Below are 17,122 nucleotides of genomic sequence, written 5' to 3'. Positions count from 1 at the left end.
TATATATATATTTGAATACATATTCATTAAGTATAGGCACATGTATATATATTTAAAGGAAGATGTGCTCATTAAAATTGAGTTTTTATTTTTATAAGAAGAAGCCATTGTAGATGAAGAATGGAATAAACTAAGTCATGCAGGAGACAGATGATGCGAATAAGGTTGAATGTCTCATAGTTTAATGTTTCTGAAGAAAAGAGTGAAAGTTGCCCTCTAGTTGTTAGTAAGAAAAAGAGATGAACAAGGAGGTGAACTGAGAGCACCCATGGCACTAATTGAATAGCTAGCTGACTTTTAAAATTAAGGTAGTATTTTCCAAAGCAACTTTTACTCATAGTCCCATAACCACTGACTCATCCATGTTTAATCTTATGGACTGAATTTCTCCACTCAGAGACATCAGTGTAGATAAAAAGAGATTTGCATTCCATTTATGACAATCTGGCTTCCTTGTGGCTCAGTTAAATAGTTCTTCACAAAATATAGATTAATGAATCCATAGAGAGGTAGCATAATTACATGTCCTGTGAAATTTTTGATGATTTCCAGCAACATTGATACTATGTCCTCAGAACCATCATTTCCCCCCTGAAGTCTTTCCTTTATAGGAATCGATTATGGAACTGAGATTGTGCAGGATGTGGCTCTGGGCTTTATTCTCCAAACACTGCTTTCAGTCTCCAGAGAGGGAATAATGTTTGTTTTGTCTGCTAAGTGTTTTATTTATCTGGGCTCATTAAAGCCGTAACAACCACCTAGAGAAAGATCCATGGTAGGAATGTAGATGTGCTAACTCCAAAGTCAGGGTGCTAGTGGTAGGCTGAGGGTGCCTATGCCCAGCGGGAAGTAGGACTCTGGTGGTGGGCTTTGTGGCCTCCCCCAAGACTGAAACACATTGACCATCCCTGAGCATGTCACAGTTCTCACAAAAAGATTCTGGGTGACTAATGATGAGAAATTAATTTCCTTATGAACAGTGTATCTGGGATAAGCTCATAGTTAATTAATGCTGGTTTGAGGAGGTCCATTGGATTCTACCTCACTTCATTTAAATGTTCTCTATTCCATGTAGATGATCTCAGTAGATTAATCCCTCGGGCTGATGTATCTATTTCTGTTTGTGGCATGTGTTTGTTTCAGGCAGAGAAAGCTGATGGATTTGTGAACCTGCCCGATTTCACCGTGGAAAGAGCATCTGAATGCAAGAAAAAGCAGTAAGTCGTCTCTTACCTTCCACAAAACCCTGAGCTGGGATAATAACTGTTTTTAATGTCCACCAGGTGATGTGGTGAATTGGAAGTGAGTGAAGGCAATGCTCAGATGTCTGAGAATTTTGAGCATCATGGGTTGGCACCCTAGACACTCATAGAAATATATAACCTCTTGCTTTCTGGCATTTCATTTTGTGGAGCAGATGGGTTTTCAAACCCCCATGAAGCCTTGGCAAAGAATGTCGTTGATAACTGAGTGTGCAATGGAGAGAAAAGTGTGCTCCCATCTGGGGCTGGCAAGGTCAAATGTCAAGGTTTTGACCTTGTAAAGAGAAGAACAGAAGGTGAAGGAGTCTCACCGGATGACCTTGAAGGCATCATGTTGGACCAGAATCTCCTTGCTCATGTGGAAGTGAACTCTCTGAGATGTCTTAAACTTGGGATTGCACCCTGATGTAGTTTACGTCCCAGAGATTTGATAACTGGCAGAAACAGAGCAGTCCCCTGCTCACGGCGCTTGTCTCCTAAGGAGGGAACAGCCTGGAGAGTCTGTGTGACCCGCCCAGGGCTCTGGGCAGAGCTGGCTCTGACTGTGGTCCCCAGCCTCTTAGTCAAGTGCCTTCCCATGAGATCTCCTGATGTAGTTTGCTCTTTCCGTCTTCTTTCACCTCTCCTATTCTGTCTTCTACCTTTGGCTTCTTTTCCAGTCTTATCAGAAAGGGGCATTTCCTCGTTCATCTGTTACTAGTTGCAGTAATTTGTTGTTTTCTCATAAGAAATTAATAAACCAGTGTTGGCTCTAATTCTTTGACATTCTGGCCTAGCAGCGTGTTTCGTGATACATGCAGTGTGTTGATGCCTGTGGTTTTTGAGTGGGTCTTTAAAAAAAACTGTCCTGTTCTGCAGGACTTCCGGTCTAAATGGTAAAGGGGAAACACTTTATTGTTTGTTATCTTCAATGTTTCATATGTCTTCTTTAAACCCAAATCCACTTCCCATGTTCCCTTTAATAATGAACGCATCATGCCTTAGATAAGGTTTCTGAGGACTTGTTGTGTGTGGAGGTTCCATATCTGATTATTTTCCTGTAAATAAAATTTTGCTGTAGATTTGATTGAATTTGAATCAATGCTTAATGTGAAGGCGTTGATATGAGTATTTGACACCTCTGTGAATCTAAATTCTAACTTACTGTATCCTTATCGTAAAGCAGTTAGCAAGTGGAAACAAAAGGTTATGCCCTTATGTTTTAAATGGAAAGTAACACTAAGACGCAGCCTTGACATGGAAATTGACCATTAGCACCCTAACTAAAATAAGGACTAGACAATAGGTATTTAATCGAATAATGTTTTTTTGTAAACTTATAAAGAAAGCAGTTATTTAAGATGACTGTTGTATTTGTATTTTATTTACTTACAGACCCACTGATAAATGCAAGTACTAATTCTTATATGTTTGTGTTTTTCCCTCTTCAAGTGCATTTAAGATCAACCATCCACAGATCAAGACCTTCTATTTTGCAGCTGAGAATTTGCAGGAAATGAACGTGTAAGTAGAAGATCTTGCTAAATCCAGACCTTAATGGAACAGACTTGCCTTGGCCAGGCCTTGGAATTTGTAGCCTATGTTTGTATTAATTATTGTTTTATTTCTTTATGTTATTTAAGAATTAATTTCCTTAGCAGTTATAAAGTCATCTTGCTGACTTCTATGTTCAGAAGCATTTTAAAGAACCACACATATCTGAAAGGCTACTTTAGGGAAGAAGTGGTAAGATTGTTCTGAGGGCACCCTAGGTTGAGGAAAGAGTAGACAGAAGTCATGGTGAGAACATATTTAAATGAGAATCAGCATTACAAGGAGAAAAACTTAAAGGTATTTTGTGACTGATTTTGTAGCTTTCCACATGTAAAACTCTCACTCTACTGCATTTAATATGTGCTGTGTGGATACCATGGTGATTCACGATTTATCACTTCTTTATGCATCATTCTGAACATTTTGTAAAATGTCCTTGCTGAGAGCATCTATCATTTAAAAATTTTACATCCAGAGCTTCATTTCCTATTTGCTCTGTTTAAATAAGTGCGCTTCAGGCCCTCTGTCCCCTCCTGGTTTAGATTAAGGCACATGACGATGGCTGCTGTTTGAATGAGTCTGTATCTCAGGGGCTGACTTGGGGTGTTCCATTTAATTTTAGCCTTCTTCCCATAATTCCCAGTGTCTCTTATTACCTTCACCTCTCCAATTAAAATATGTTTATGAAACACAACACTGTGTGCCCCACGGTAGCAGATGATGGGTGGTAGCAATAAACACACACTCAGCTCCTCCATTCATAGAGCTTATGCTGAAAACCTATTTTATTTGTACCTAATAAAATCCTTACTTATCTGTATCTTATGTACTTTTTCTTTGCCATCTCAGAAACTTCAAGAAAATAATATCTAGCTTTCATCTCCCCCTCCCCACCCTCAGACACACACAGTCTCTCTTTATAGCCCTGTCTAGCTAGGAGCATTGGCGCTTGCCCCCTACTGTTACCTCCCTGCCATGTCCCTTCAGATGAGGGCACAATGACTCACAGGTAGTTGGGAAATCCTGTGTTAGGCATAATGAGGCATGGCTTTGACAACTGTCTTCCAAATATGTCTTTGGCCAACTTAGTTAAGGACAAAAGTTTCTCCCCTTTTTGATTTTAGCTTTTTTTTTCCAGGGTCTTTTTCAAGCATCTGAGAAAAATTAAGAGCAGATACACAAAACAAGAGGAAATTTAGCATTTCACAAAGTTCTATCCTTATCTTTTCATTTGTACTGTGAGCTGGTCCTTTGGCTAGCCAGCCCTTGCTCTGTAAGGTGTGGGTCAAGGCACAAGGTCCAGCCTGAGGTGCTTGGTACCCTGTGATGGTGAGTGCCAGTCTTGCTGAGCCACCAATGAACTCTCAGTGGTCTTTACTGGCAGTGAGACTGTGCTGCCTGCCACCCACTCACAGTGGCCTCCTGCTGTCCTTGACTTCTCCCCTCTATAGGTGTCTTGTAGATCCTTCCCTCTCACCATCTTTTCCACCCATCCTGGGTCTGATTCTTTCAGGGTACTTCTGTTTTCCCCAGTAAGGTGTCAGTGAGACTGAGCTTCTCAGAGAAACAATCCCTTCTAAATGTTTTATCAGCTACTGAATTTTTCCTCCAACCCAGTCAAATACATTCTTCAACTAATAAGAGGCAAGACCCTTAGTGCCTTCACTCAATCCATCAGATTTCAGATTATAATTAGCTCTTTCAATCACATATCAGAGTTGTTTAGCCTCCTGTCTTCCTACCCCACCAACTCTCTGATTTTCCTGTACATATCCATTTGGTCTTCTATGTTTTTGTGCTCCATTTGCAGATATTTATTGAATGGCAACTCATTTGTATGTGTAGTAGCTGTAGATGTGTACATATACTCACTGTGTTGGCTGTTAAATCAAAACTTGTCACAGTTATCAAGCCAAGGTCTTACTGCTCATCTATGTTGTGAAGAGCTGTTATTTTACTTGAAAATTTGTTAGTGTTCTTCTTTCTAACTTACAAGCAAGATATACATTGAAATTTGAAATTAGGGTGTCTTGATTCCCTGTTTTTGAATCTCTGTAGTGACATTTATGCTTGAAAATTACTCATCTGGTCACTCATGGGTACATAGCCTATTTTGTCTATGCCTGACTATATCATGATTTCTTTATATGTAATACGTATATGTAAATAAAGTATGAATAGTATTATGGAATTTTATTATTCTGAAGATGATTTTTTTAATAGCCAATAATGCAGAATCTCTCTAGGCTACCAAGTTAACTTTTTTCTACCACCTGAAGATCTTCCCTTCTGTTGACGTAGTCTGTTTACACCAGTCCATAATGTTTCTGGTGAGATGTAGAGGTGTGAGGGAAGAGGAGGTGGCATGGCAGTGATGGGCTCTGGTGCAGATGTTCGTCTCCTGGGTAACTGTATTTCTGGGTAGTGACATTTCTCTCAAGGGCCATGAAAGGAAAGGTAATTAAGTTTAATAGAAACTTCTCATGTTCTGCAGCGACCCTCAATTTATAAGTACTGGGTAAGTAATTAAGGGTAATGAAAGAGTTGGTTTCTAGGCAAAGACAGGAGATTGATGCTTTCTAGATGGTGTTTGTGGGAAGAACGTTCTTGTTTTTTACATCGATTTCCTAATACTTGTGCTCCAACTCGTATATTCTCATCAAACTCATAGACAACAAACTCTCAGGAAACGTCTGCCATCTTCTTTTGTGTAAATATAAGTCCCTTTGTGCATCTATTTAGCCACAGAAGTTTTTGTACTACCATAAGGTTATAGAAAATTCTCGGCAAAGGAGGTGCTCTAAGCCAATGGGTTCTAGAAAGATAACTCTCACTTGGGTTCTGAACAATCACTAATCATTGCAGCAGCTAACTAATGGTGGCAAGGAAAAGTACATGAAGTTTTGGGTGAATGTGGAAAGGAATCTTTAGTCAATACTCTTCCACTTTGCAATATTTTCATGTTTTGGAAAGAGGTTTAGAAACACATTCTCTTATTTCAGGCACCCTCAATTCAAAACTATTTTCTTTTTACTTTTTTTTTTTTATTTTGTCTATTTCACTTTTAGATCCTTTTTTGAGGGGGGGCAACAAATGGTTATTATAGTATTTTAAAAAGTGAACCATGAAATTTATTGTGTTTTGCCTCATCAAGTTTTTAAGATGTTGGGCTGGGATTGTGGCTCAGCGGTAGAGTGCTCGCCTAGCATGGGCGGGACTGGGGTTTGATCCTCAGCACCACATAAAAATAAATGCATTGTGTTGTGTCCATCTACACCAAAAAATAAATTTTAAAAAGTTTTTAAGATGTAATCTTTAATAGTAACTACTATTACTTGTACTTAAGTAATACATAAAACATTCTTGTAAAAAAATCAAACAATGCAGAAATAGGAAAAATGAGAGACTGCCCATGTTCCTCTTTTACCTTCCAATTCAACTTCTCTGCCTGGCATTAACTACTTTTAATAACATGATGTATATTCTTCCTGACACTTTTCTATCATAGCAATTTATGCACTTACACACATATATAATTTTAAAAATATATTAGAACAACTAAACATATTTGATACTTGGTCTTTTCCATGAATCATATATTAGGATTTTCTAGGTTATTATAAGCTATCCCCTTAGTCTTTTAGTGGCTTCATTATAACATGGTGTCAGTAAAATCAACGTCATAATTTATGCATCCATTTTATTTTTAGTGGACAATTATATTGTCTCAGTGTTTTTCTCTTTCTGCTATTATAAGCCTCATTGGCAGTTAACATTTTCCCATGTTTCTGTACATGAAGATATGTTTAAAGGTATAAAATAGACATTTATAATTTAATTTTTGGACAAAAGGGTGGATATTTCAATTTTGAATAATAACATCAAATTGCCTACTCAAAATCGGCTGTATTGATTTTCATGTTTAATCCAACAATGGATGAGAATGTCCATTGTTCCATTTGCTCCTAAGCACTAGAAATCAATATTTTTTCTTTTTTAATTTTTTTTTAGTTGTCGTTGGACACAATATCTTTATTTTATTTATTTTTATGTGGTGCTGAGGATCAAACCCAGGGTCTCACACGTGCTAGGTGAGTGCTTTAACCTGGGCCACAACACCAGCCCTAGAAATCAACATTTTTTAAGTTTTCCAATCCAGTAGTGAATATATTTTCCTGTGTTTAGCTATGCATTTTCTAAAATGCTCTTGAGACTGGATAACTTTTCCATTTATGTATTAACTATTGAGGTTTTTTTCTGTGATTTTTTTCTGTTTGTTTTTCATAGTTCTCAACTGGGATTTGATCAACATTTTGGGGTTTCTGTGGCAGGGTCTGGGCTCTGATATTGGTCCAGTCTTGGTCATTTGGGGCTCATCTTTTTTCTTGTAGAATCTCCTCTTTTATGTATTTTGAAAATTAAATTTGTTATTTTTTTCTGTTAAAAAATAATGAATAGGGAGGGGAGGGGAGATAGTAGAGGATAGGAAAGGCAGCAGAACACAACAGACACTAGTATAGCAATATGTAAAACAGTGGATGTGTCACCGATGTGATGCTGCAATCTGTATACGGGGTAAAAATGGGAGTTCATAACCCACTTGAATCAAAGTGTGAAATATGATATGTCAAGAACTATGTCATGTTTTGAACAACCAACAATAAAAATTAAAGGAAAAAAAATAATGAATATAGTCAGGTCATTGCTGGCTGATGATCAGGTAAGGATTTCTAAATAGTTGACAGTTATGGGTCAGAGTGTGCAATCTGTGGACCACGATGAGAGTGCAGGGTGCTGAGTGAGGCATGAGGCGTTGTAGGACTAGAAGCAATGAAAGTAAACATGAGTCCAGAGATACAGAGCACTGTTGCTGTTATTTTGTTCCTATTGATTGACTTAGGTCACTGTGAAATGATCATTTCTCAAAAAAAAAAATATAGAATACACAGTATGAATATTTTAAAACACACAGAAAAGTAGAAATAAATCACCTGGGTAGTCACTGCCTCCAAACCGCATTAAGCATAACATTACACAACTAGGAATATATGAAATAGACCCATTGCTGTCTCTTATCTTTTAAAATTCATGTTTTAAAGTGAATTCAAAGCGAAAATCTTAAGAAGGAACTACTATGGCCTCAAGTTATAAACCATGAGTTTATATGAGTTCCTTAGGGTTTGCCTAGTAGTAATATTTTTGTTATTGAAGTTTAATTGGACTTCATTGTCAATAAGATGAGAAATCAATACAATAGAGAAGATGGTCAATTTTTATTTTATGTAAAATTTTTCAAGGAATAGATTTCCCCAGTTTAGAAATAACTTTCAGTCTTGGGGACAGATCTTTTACTGATTGATGTGGTAATCTTCCTGGTTTTAAATCGATGGTCTTTATATTTTCTAAAATAAATTGACATCATTAAAAGTGATAGAGATATAACTTTAATGAACAAGTTACTACATTCAGTGGTAAATTTTTTGATGGTTACTAAAATTTTCAAGTGCATAATTATAAAAGGTATATTTGTTTATGTATTTAGAATACCTAATTTAGCTGCCTGCTTTAAGCAACTGCATGATGGCCAGCTTGCTTATCTCACAGAGCATACCCTGAAAGGAAAGTATGACACTAGAGGCCTTATTTTATTTTGTTTTTTGGTACTGGGAATTGAACCCAGAGGTGCTTAACCACTGAGCCACATCCCCAGCCTTTTTTATATTTTATTCAGCGGCAGGACCTCGCTGTGTTGCTTAGTGTCTTGTGAAGTTACTGAGGCTAGCCTTGAACTTGTTGTCCTCCTGCCTCAGCCTCCCGAACTACTGGGCATGCACCATTATGTCCAGCCTTCTGTTTTGATGCCCTAAACTTATGCTGATTCTTGAAATGTTCAGGCTGACAGTTGAATTAGGACTGACTTTCATGATGGAGTCTGGCACAAGACCCTCCCTCAGGTGGTCCAAGGGGAAGGTGTGAGGGAAGGGGGCCAATCTCTTTGGTCTAACATTTACTTTCTACTTGAATCCTAGGTGGTTAAATAAACTTGGAATAGCTGTGATCCATCTTGAATCCACTACAAAGGATGAAGGTATATTCCATTCTAAAGTTCTGAAAAAGTAACCAGAGAATTAGACTAAGATGAGAAAAACAATATCAAATTCTATATATAGTCTGATCCTGAGGAAACAGTTTGGCATTTGAAATGATCTGAGTGTAGAGACAGACACATTCACACAGACTCACCAACATAGACGAGAGCTTCCCAGGCCGGCTCTGAATGATTTCACACTTCACCCACACTTGAGCAGCTGTAGGCTTCACTGATATCTCAGGCAATTGCCAATGCAAATGTTTTATTGCTCTACTTAACTGAATTCTTACTCATACCCGTGAACTTGTCATGATCTAGGCAGATAACTTTCATCCCACTGTTTCCTCTCTGATATTTTAACATTTCCGCCAGGTGTGTGCTGAGAGTGATTACCCCAAGATTGTACTGGGAACCTGAAGGTCAGATTGGGACACAGGCCATATTTTTAGCATACTCTGTAGCTCTCAGGGTTCAAAAGCTGCGGGAGTCTAATTCTTCCTGATGCAATTACTCCTTGCTGTGCAGAAGAGGGCGGCTTTGCCGGCTGCCAGGGCCACTGAACTGAGACTGTCCCTGAAATGCTCAAACCACATCCAGGGACAATTCTAGACTAAGGAATTGGAAATAGGGAGTTTTATTTTTTGATAACAAATTTGTACAATCTTAAATTTAGAAAGAAAACAGTGGCAAATGACTTAAAGCCATGAAGGAGTCCAATGCGATCTCGTCAAATAAGATCTTTTCCCCCAAACTTTCAAAAGCTTCATTTTCAGTGTGCCTTGGGGGGTCTCTATATATCCGGTTCTCCCTGCTGACTTGGCCTGTTGGTCCCTTCCCTTTTGGCCCACTCCTGATGGCTTGGGTGCCCAGCCAGCTTCAGCTCACTCAATTCATGACGTTTCCTATCATCAAACATATTCCCCATTGACCTTCTTCTTAGTGTATGAATTCTTTCTTTGAGGAGTTCTTCTATTTTCCCTGAGCTCTGGTTGGTCCTCTTCGTGCCTGTGGGATGTTCTTGGAGAGCAGAAACCCAGAGGGGCCATTTGTTTCTCCATCTTCAGTAATTCCTTTGTACCAAGTATTTCACTAGATTTGTATTTTTTCTGAATTGGATTGAAATTGCAATAGCTAGATGGAGAAAAACCTATGCTCATACATTATGGAATAAATGATGGCAGCATTTAAACATGAAGTGTTTTCCTTTTTGTTACAGAATGCTACAGTGAAAGTGAGCAGGAGGATCCTGATATAGCCACGGAGACTCCGCCCCCTCCTTACTCTGCCACTTCCTCTCCTTTGGTAGGTGCAGACGTCAGTGGTCTGTTGGTCAGTCTTTCCTTCCAAGTAGGTAGAAACTACTTTGCCTGATACAATTTTTTTGAACAGACTAAATTAAGGTATCTGCCAAAGAGCAAGTGGGTTCTCAAGGTGCTGGACTCTGAGCCTTCTCTATAGCTACTCACTGATCTAACAAACACAGTGCATCTGTGCAGGACGCACAGAAGTATCCTGCTCACAGGATTCATGGAAGGGCAAAGGGTGTCTAAGTAGTAATCCAATACTTGGAAAGACTTGCTTTGCAATGTTTTTTAATACCCTGTTTGTCCTCAGAAAGAATTTAAAGCACCTTACCTAGGTGCTTGTAGAATAAGATGCAAAATGAATTTAAAGGGGATAAAAAATAGCATTAAAAAAAGTAGAGTCAGAAAAATAGGAAGTCAAGAGTGGGGTTATTGCATTAAGATTGTGTGTGGAATAATTTTGCAATCCCTAGAGAGCAATCCAAATTTGATTCTAAGCTTTGTGTGTGTTGGTATTATTTATAGGTAGTAAGACTAGAAAATTGCTTCATATTTGGATGGATGGTCCCTTAGAAAGGGTCAGAGAAGGATCACTGAGGAAGTAGATTTATGTTTTTTATTTATTTGATTAATTTGCTTTTTTTCTGTGTGTATGTGTGGTTGAACCCAGGTCCTCAGGTATGCTATGCATAAGATCTACCATTGAGCTACAGCCTCAGTAGGATTTTTTAAAAAAAATATCTACTATGTATTAGGACTTATGTAAATGACCTAAATATATGATAATTTAATCTTCTAACAACTTTGAGAAATAGCATTATTTAATTTGCATTTTACTGATGACTGATGGCATCATTATGTGTTTAATACTGTTCAAATGACATCTTTTATGTTTATTGGCCATTTGGATTTTCTCTTTTGCAAAGTGTCTATTAAGCCTCTGGGTATTTTAAGTTGCTGCTTGTTCCTCTTTTTATATTTAATTTATAGCATTTCTTAATTTACTATTACATATATTAGGATTATTTATACTAGTCATGTGCATTAATGTCAAATAAAATATATATTTGTCAGCTAAAAGTGATCAAATTTCACTTTGTTAACTCTTTAAACTCCTTCATACTTTCTTTTTATAAAAGATGTTCTTGACATTAATGTGCCAGATTTATCCATTGCTTCCATTTGGTTAATGTATTTTTTTCCTGGATTAAGAAATGCTTTCTTCAGCTGAGGCCATGAGGAAGTAGATGTCACTGTCTTATGGTTAGGAAACAGGTTCAGAGGTGTTGAGTGGCAGGGCCAGACCCCCCAGCGGACAGCGCCTGTCGGGGAATTGAGGCTATTCTGGCTGGGAGTGAGTGCCCTTTCCACTGTCTGTTGTGCTTGTCCATCCACAGAGCCAAAGCTCATGGAGGGCTTGTTTGGTAACAGATAAATGAAGGGATGCTTATGAGAGCAGTGAACCAGGCTGTTAAACTTTAAAGATTCTTTACAATGTTCTGAGTCATCCATCAAATGTTATTTCCTATTATCTTCTAAGTTGATCAGTTTTTGACAGTCCATTAAGGCTAACATTTTCTCAAGAAATATATTGGAAAATAGATAAATGTTGAATAATCAGATTTTTCCCCCTTAGTAACAGAATGTTCCTCCTGCTCACATATTTTTCAGGCAGATTTTGTTTTTGTTTTCTCTTGTTTTGAAAAACAGACAAGCAAGGCACTTAGTTAAAATAACATTGAGCTTTTTAAAATGTAAACGGGTGAAGTTTTAAGAAATCCTGGTAACTTTTATCTAGTGCATGAAACTAGGTATTGTTTGGCTGAACATGATATAGGTTAGCCATGAATTGGATATACAAGCCTAGGGTGAAAAATAATTTTTTTCTAAGTTCTTGCTTTAGAAAATATTTTGGGTAATGGATTTTCATTTCATGATGATGAACTCAACTATTATTAATATTAAATAATTAATATTATTAAATATTATTATTATTGAAAATCATCTCAAAAAATGTTAAGTCTTGAAAAGAATCAATTCAATGTACATCCATTCTAATAGTTGTAAAGAAAAGCAGTGAAACTTGAACACCAAGCCATTTTGGGCTTCTGCTCCTAATGGGCTGAATGACATTCCACAAGGGAATGAAGACATTTAGGGATCCTCCTGTCGTGAAGAGGAGGTTTGGTTCATGTTCCTTCATTGTGAGCAGGCTTTACAGGATTGTTTATCCTCAAAGGAATTAGAAATGGGTTATTTTTTCCACAGACTTATTAAAAGACTCAAAATAGATAGGGGCTGGATGTGGTGGCGCACACTTGTAATCCCAGCAGCTTAGGATGCTGAGGTAAGAGGATCACGAGTTCAAAGCCAGCCTCAGCAATGGTGAGGCACTAAACAACTCAGTGAGACCCTGTCTCTAAATAAAGTGCAAAAAATAGAGCTGGGGATGTGGCTCAGTTGGGGAGTGCCCCTGAATTTAATCCCGGGCTCCCCACCCCCCAACAAAAACAAAAGGAAAAACAAAACAAAACAAAACAAAAAAACGCAAAACAAAATAGATGGGGATCTGTAAGTTTCCCTTTAAAAGATTATTTGTAGAAATAATTATCCAGGATTCCTTGAAATTTATAAGAGAGCAAGAAAAGCTTCATTCACGTTGCAAGCCTGATTTTCTAAGTTACAAAGTGATTTAAGAGCTATAAGCATCACGAAAAATCTCCTCCATGTATTTTCTTAATTTTTAAAAAGTGTTATCTGATAAACTTATCTGTCCTTTTCTGCTCATTCATTCATTTAAGAGGGGTTCCTGGAGTATTGTGGACCCCTCTTCTTGCTACTTGGGGCACATCAGTGAATAAAGCAGGTAATGGTTCACATTCTGCATGGAGCCACACTTGTAGTGGAAGGAGATACATTGTCAACAGTCAACATACGAAGTAAACTTGTGCACTATCAGTGGCACTAGAGAGGGAGAGTGAGGAGATTGGGAATCCTGGGGGTAGAGGTTGGGTTGTGACAATGGACAGGTGTCCAGGATGTCCCCATTGAGAGCTTAGATCTGAGCAGAAATCTTGAAAGGCACTTTGGGAATTGGCTGAGGGGCTATGTGGGGAAGGAGTTTCCCAAACAAATGTGTCAGAATCAAGGTCGCTTGGTGCAAAGTCATGCAAGGAGGCCAGTGTGGCAGGAGCAGGGTAAACCAGGATGAGAATGGCAGGAGGCCAGGTCAGGGGGTGGAGGTGGCCACACTGTAGGGGGCCTGTGGCCAGCGAAGGGCTTCCATGTTCTGTTGGAGTTGTTTAGGGAGCCTTTGGAGGGTATGAGAGTAGAGGATGTGATAATTTCCATTTTGAAAGGATGCAGGAGGGTGTGTAATAATCTACAGTGAAAGATGGCAGTGATTCCCTGGGGGGTGGGTAGTGGGGTGGTTGTGAAAGGAATGGTTGGATTTTGACTATATTTGGAAGTTTGAGCATCAATAGGTGGGTCAAATATGAGAGAAGCAAGGATGAATAATAGCTCTTGAAGATCATTTTAATGTAAGTCCTTAAATTTTGATACTTTTTAGAAGTATAATTCCTTTATATCCAAATGTTGAAAAAAAAAAAGTCAGCTAACGGAAACTAAAGAAGCAATAAGTGAAAATAAATCCTGCTGCCTGGCTCATTGGCCAGTGACAGAGGAGGAAGTTGAGGATTAAATACAGAAAGGGTAAAATTAATTTTAGAAATTCATATTTAATTCTGACAAAATGGATCTTGAATAGCTGTCTGCTAAAGGTCACTTTATCATTCAATATCTGCACTAGATGAAATGGTAGGAATGCTTGCCTATGTACAGTTGTATGAAAAATTATCAGAAAAAAGGGAAATTCACTCTTTTCCTTCAAGATGCAAATAATCATAATGATCATCATTATGAGCATCATCATAATAATCATAAGCTCTGTTGTTGAACATTGAACTGACTTTAAGACTTTTCTAAAATTTTCTTGTATATTTTTGCCTCTTGCCTGACCGGTTCATCTTTGCAGCTGGCTCCCCAATCACAGAGCACCGTGCCTGCCCCACCACCTCTTCCTGTCTCCCTGCCCTAGTCCCGGCCCTCATTAACCCCTGCTCCTGTGAGTTATTGAAATAGCAGGCTGTTTTTCTCTTCCTGCCTCTAGTTCCTTTCTCCTGTTAAAAACCACCTCTGAATTGTTCTTCCTGAAGTTCAGGTCTAAGAAGATGGATTCATTACACACAACCTTTCACTGAATCTCTTTGCTTATAATATTAATTCCTGACTCTTTGCCTTGGTCTTTGAGGCCCTGGGATTTCTTCCAATAACCTTTACAGTCTTGCCCATTTCTCCTTTGCCATTGGTCCAGGAAATTGCCTGCTATTTTCCAAGAGCTTTTTACTCTTTCCTGCTCTTGTGCCTATAGTGAGAAGTTTCTCGACTTGCAGGAACCACTTGTCCCCGTTCCTACACCAGTCCCCCCTTCTACATGTCTTTCAAGCCTGCTTCTTCAGGTGGGCCTTCCTTCACAGAGGTGGCCTAGTCGTCTATATCAGGAGGAGTCTGCCTTTTTCTGAACTCCATTTCTGTAGCATTTTGTTTTTTTGATGCTTTTTCATGTTATCATAATCTGCCTTGTATTTTAGATTTTGCACATCTGACTTATTTTTCTAATTATTAAAATTTATTTTTATTTGTTTATGTGGTGCTGAGGATTGAATGCAGGACCTCGAACATGCTATGTGAGCACTCTACTACTGAGCCACAACCCCAGCATAATTATTAAATTTTTAGAATCAAAGGTGGGGAGGCTAGGGTTGTGGCTCAGTGGTAGACTGCCTGCCTAGCATGTGTAAGGCCCTGGGTTTGATCCTCAGCACCACATAAAAATAAATCAATAATAAAATAAAGGTATTTTGTATGACTACAAAAAAAAATTAAAAATAAAAAAAAATCCAAGATGGTTTACAGTATATTTTATGTTTACCTACAGCCTTTGTGACTGTGTTCAGCACATACTTAAAACCAGATAAATATTTAATGGATGAATAGGTGGATGAATAGGTGATTACTGTGACCTCATCTGTACCCTCCACAAATTTTTTGCTCTGTAAATATTTTCCTATGTGGTTTAGAAGAAATAACTTTAACTTTGTGCAGTGCTTTTGCATAGCTTTAAGAGGATTTTTTTAAACAAAAGTCCTGTATTAGTTTTACAAATAAGGAAGCCAAGGCCCTGAGAAGTAAAAGCAACCATCATAAGTAACATTTGCAAGATGTATATGTTTTATTGAGAAGGTTCCTTCATAGTATTTGATTTTCTTGATAAATCTGTCAGTCAGGAAGCTGATGAAATTTTCATGAATGTTCCACATGCCAGATACTGCTGGGGATAAGGAAATACAGAACTGGACAATATTCCCTCCCTTGAGCAACTTAAGTTCTAAGTTGAAAAGAGGGACAATAAATTGATAGTTCAAAAAAATTATTTCAAATACTAATAAGTTCTGTGAAGCAGATAAATGGGATAATGTGCTGAGGAGTGGTTGGGGCTGTTTTGTGCACTGTGACAGGGAGACCCTCCGGAAGAAGTGATATATGAGTCGAGGTCAAAGAGATAGGGAGGAGGTAGTCAATCAGGAATCCACAGGAGGGGCCTGTCAGTCACCACAGATGCACTGAAGGGACAGAAAGGAGGGAAACATGACCAGAAAGGATAGGTGGAGGGGACATGGAAGGAGGTGTAGTAGAGAGGTATTCAGGGGTCCATGTGAGCCTCCTCAGTTCTCATGACGACAGTGCATATTTTTGTATTGGTGATGGGCAGTTATTGGAGGGCTTTCAGTGGAGGAATATCATGGTTTGGTTTGTGCTTTAGAAATGCTCTTGCTGTTATTTGGAGGATGCCCAGGGAAGGGACAATAGTGGAAGCAGAAACCAGTAGAATAGGGCTTGGAGGTAAAATGACTTCTCCAAGGTCACTTAGACACTGAAGATTGGAGTGAGGAGTGGATCCCTGCCAGCTCATGCCCAAGGTCATACAGAAGGTCAGTGAGGAGGAGGCAGTATACTGTACGTGGTCTTCTGTGTGTTAGGGCATTGCTTCTCCTAGCTTATGGGAGAGACACATACCATGCCTCCTAGGGATCGATGACAGTGGACTGCTCTGTTTCTATTAAAAGGCCAATAAGGGAAAGAATGTCTGTGTACTTTCCTTCCCTTTTTCTTGTTTGATTTTATTATGCTTAGTATTAAATGATTCCTCCATTTCTTTTTTTTTAATGTAACTTGACTAATGTTACTTCAGATTTATATACTGAATCACTTCTTCCTAATTACAGGCCTTTGGTGGTTATTTTAAACTATTTTTCACCATGTCAAACTTGTGTTTTGAAAACAATTCAGAGAAAAGGATTTTAGAGCTAACTATAATTTGAATTTAACTCCTTCAATAAATAAAAGTATCCTATGCAGAAAATAGGAAAAATCAATTTTAGTTTTTAAGCTTAATCTTACCAAAGTTTCTTAAGTAAAACCAAGATCTTTATAATGTATTTATTTTTCTCATCAAAAATTAAAACATTTCAAACCTGAATGTTTTTATTTATTTATTTTATTTTTATTTTTTAATTAATTTTTTATTTATATGTGACAGTGGAAGGCATTACAATTCTTATTACACATTTAGAGCACAATTTTTCATATCTCTGGTTGTACACAAAGTATATTCACACCAATTAACATCTTTATACATGTACTTTGGATAATAATGTCCATCACATTCCACCATCATTTCTAACCCCATGCCCCCTCCCTTCACCTCCCACCCCTCTGCCCTATCTAGAGTTCGTCTATTCCTCCCATGCTCCCTCTCCCTACTCCACTATGAATCAGCCTCCTTATATCAGAGAAAATATTTTGCATTT

At 38.1% G+C, this 17,122-nt stretch overlaps 1 protein-coding gene across 10 annotated transcripts in view; it reads left to right on the top strand.

Annotated features, from left to right (window-relative positions):
- Ipcef1 (interaction protein for cytohesin exchange factors 1) overlaps positions 1 to 17,122 on the top strand; it is a 155,490-nt gene that overhangs the window by 110,708 nt on the left and 27,660 nt on the right. For all 10 annotated transcript variants that reach the window (XM_048800193.1, XM_048800180.1, XM_048800157.1 and 7 more), the window contains 4 exons: positions 1,144 to 1,217; positions 2,694 to 2,765; positions 8,825 to 8,883; positions 10,103 to 10,188. In XM_048800193.1, the coding sequence (XP_048656150.1) occupies positions 1,144 to 1,217; positions 2,694 to 2,765; positions 8,825 to 8,883; positions 10,103 to 10,188 (291 nt within the window). The remainder of the gene's footprint in view (positions 1 to 1,143; positions 1,218 to 2,693; positions 2,766 to 8,824; positions 8,884 to 10,102; positions 10,189 to 17,122) is intronic.

Source organism: Marmota marmota, unplaced genomic scaffold (assembly GCF_001458135.2).
Source record: "Marmota marmota marmota unplaced genomic scaffold, marMar, whole genome shotgun sequence".
NCBI classification, from domain to species: domain Eukaryota; kingdom Metazoa; phylum Chordata; class Mammalia; order Rodentia; family Sciuridae; genus Marmota; species Marmota marmota.
Note: the sequence above shows the minus strand (reverse complement) of the source record. Positions and strands in the feature narration are given on the sequence as shown.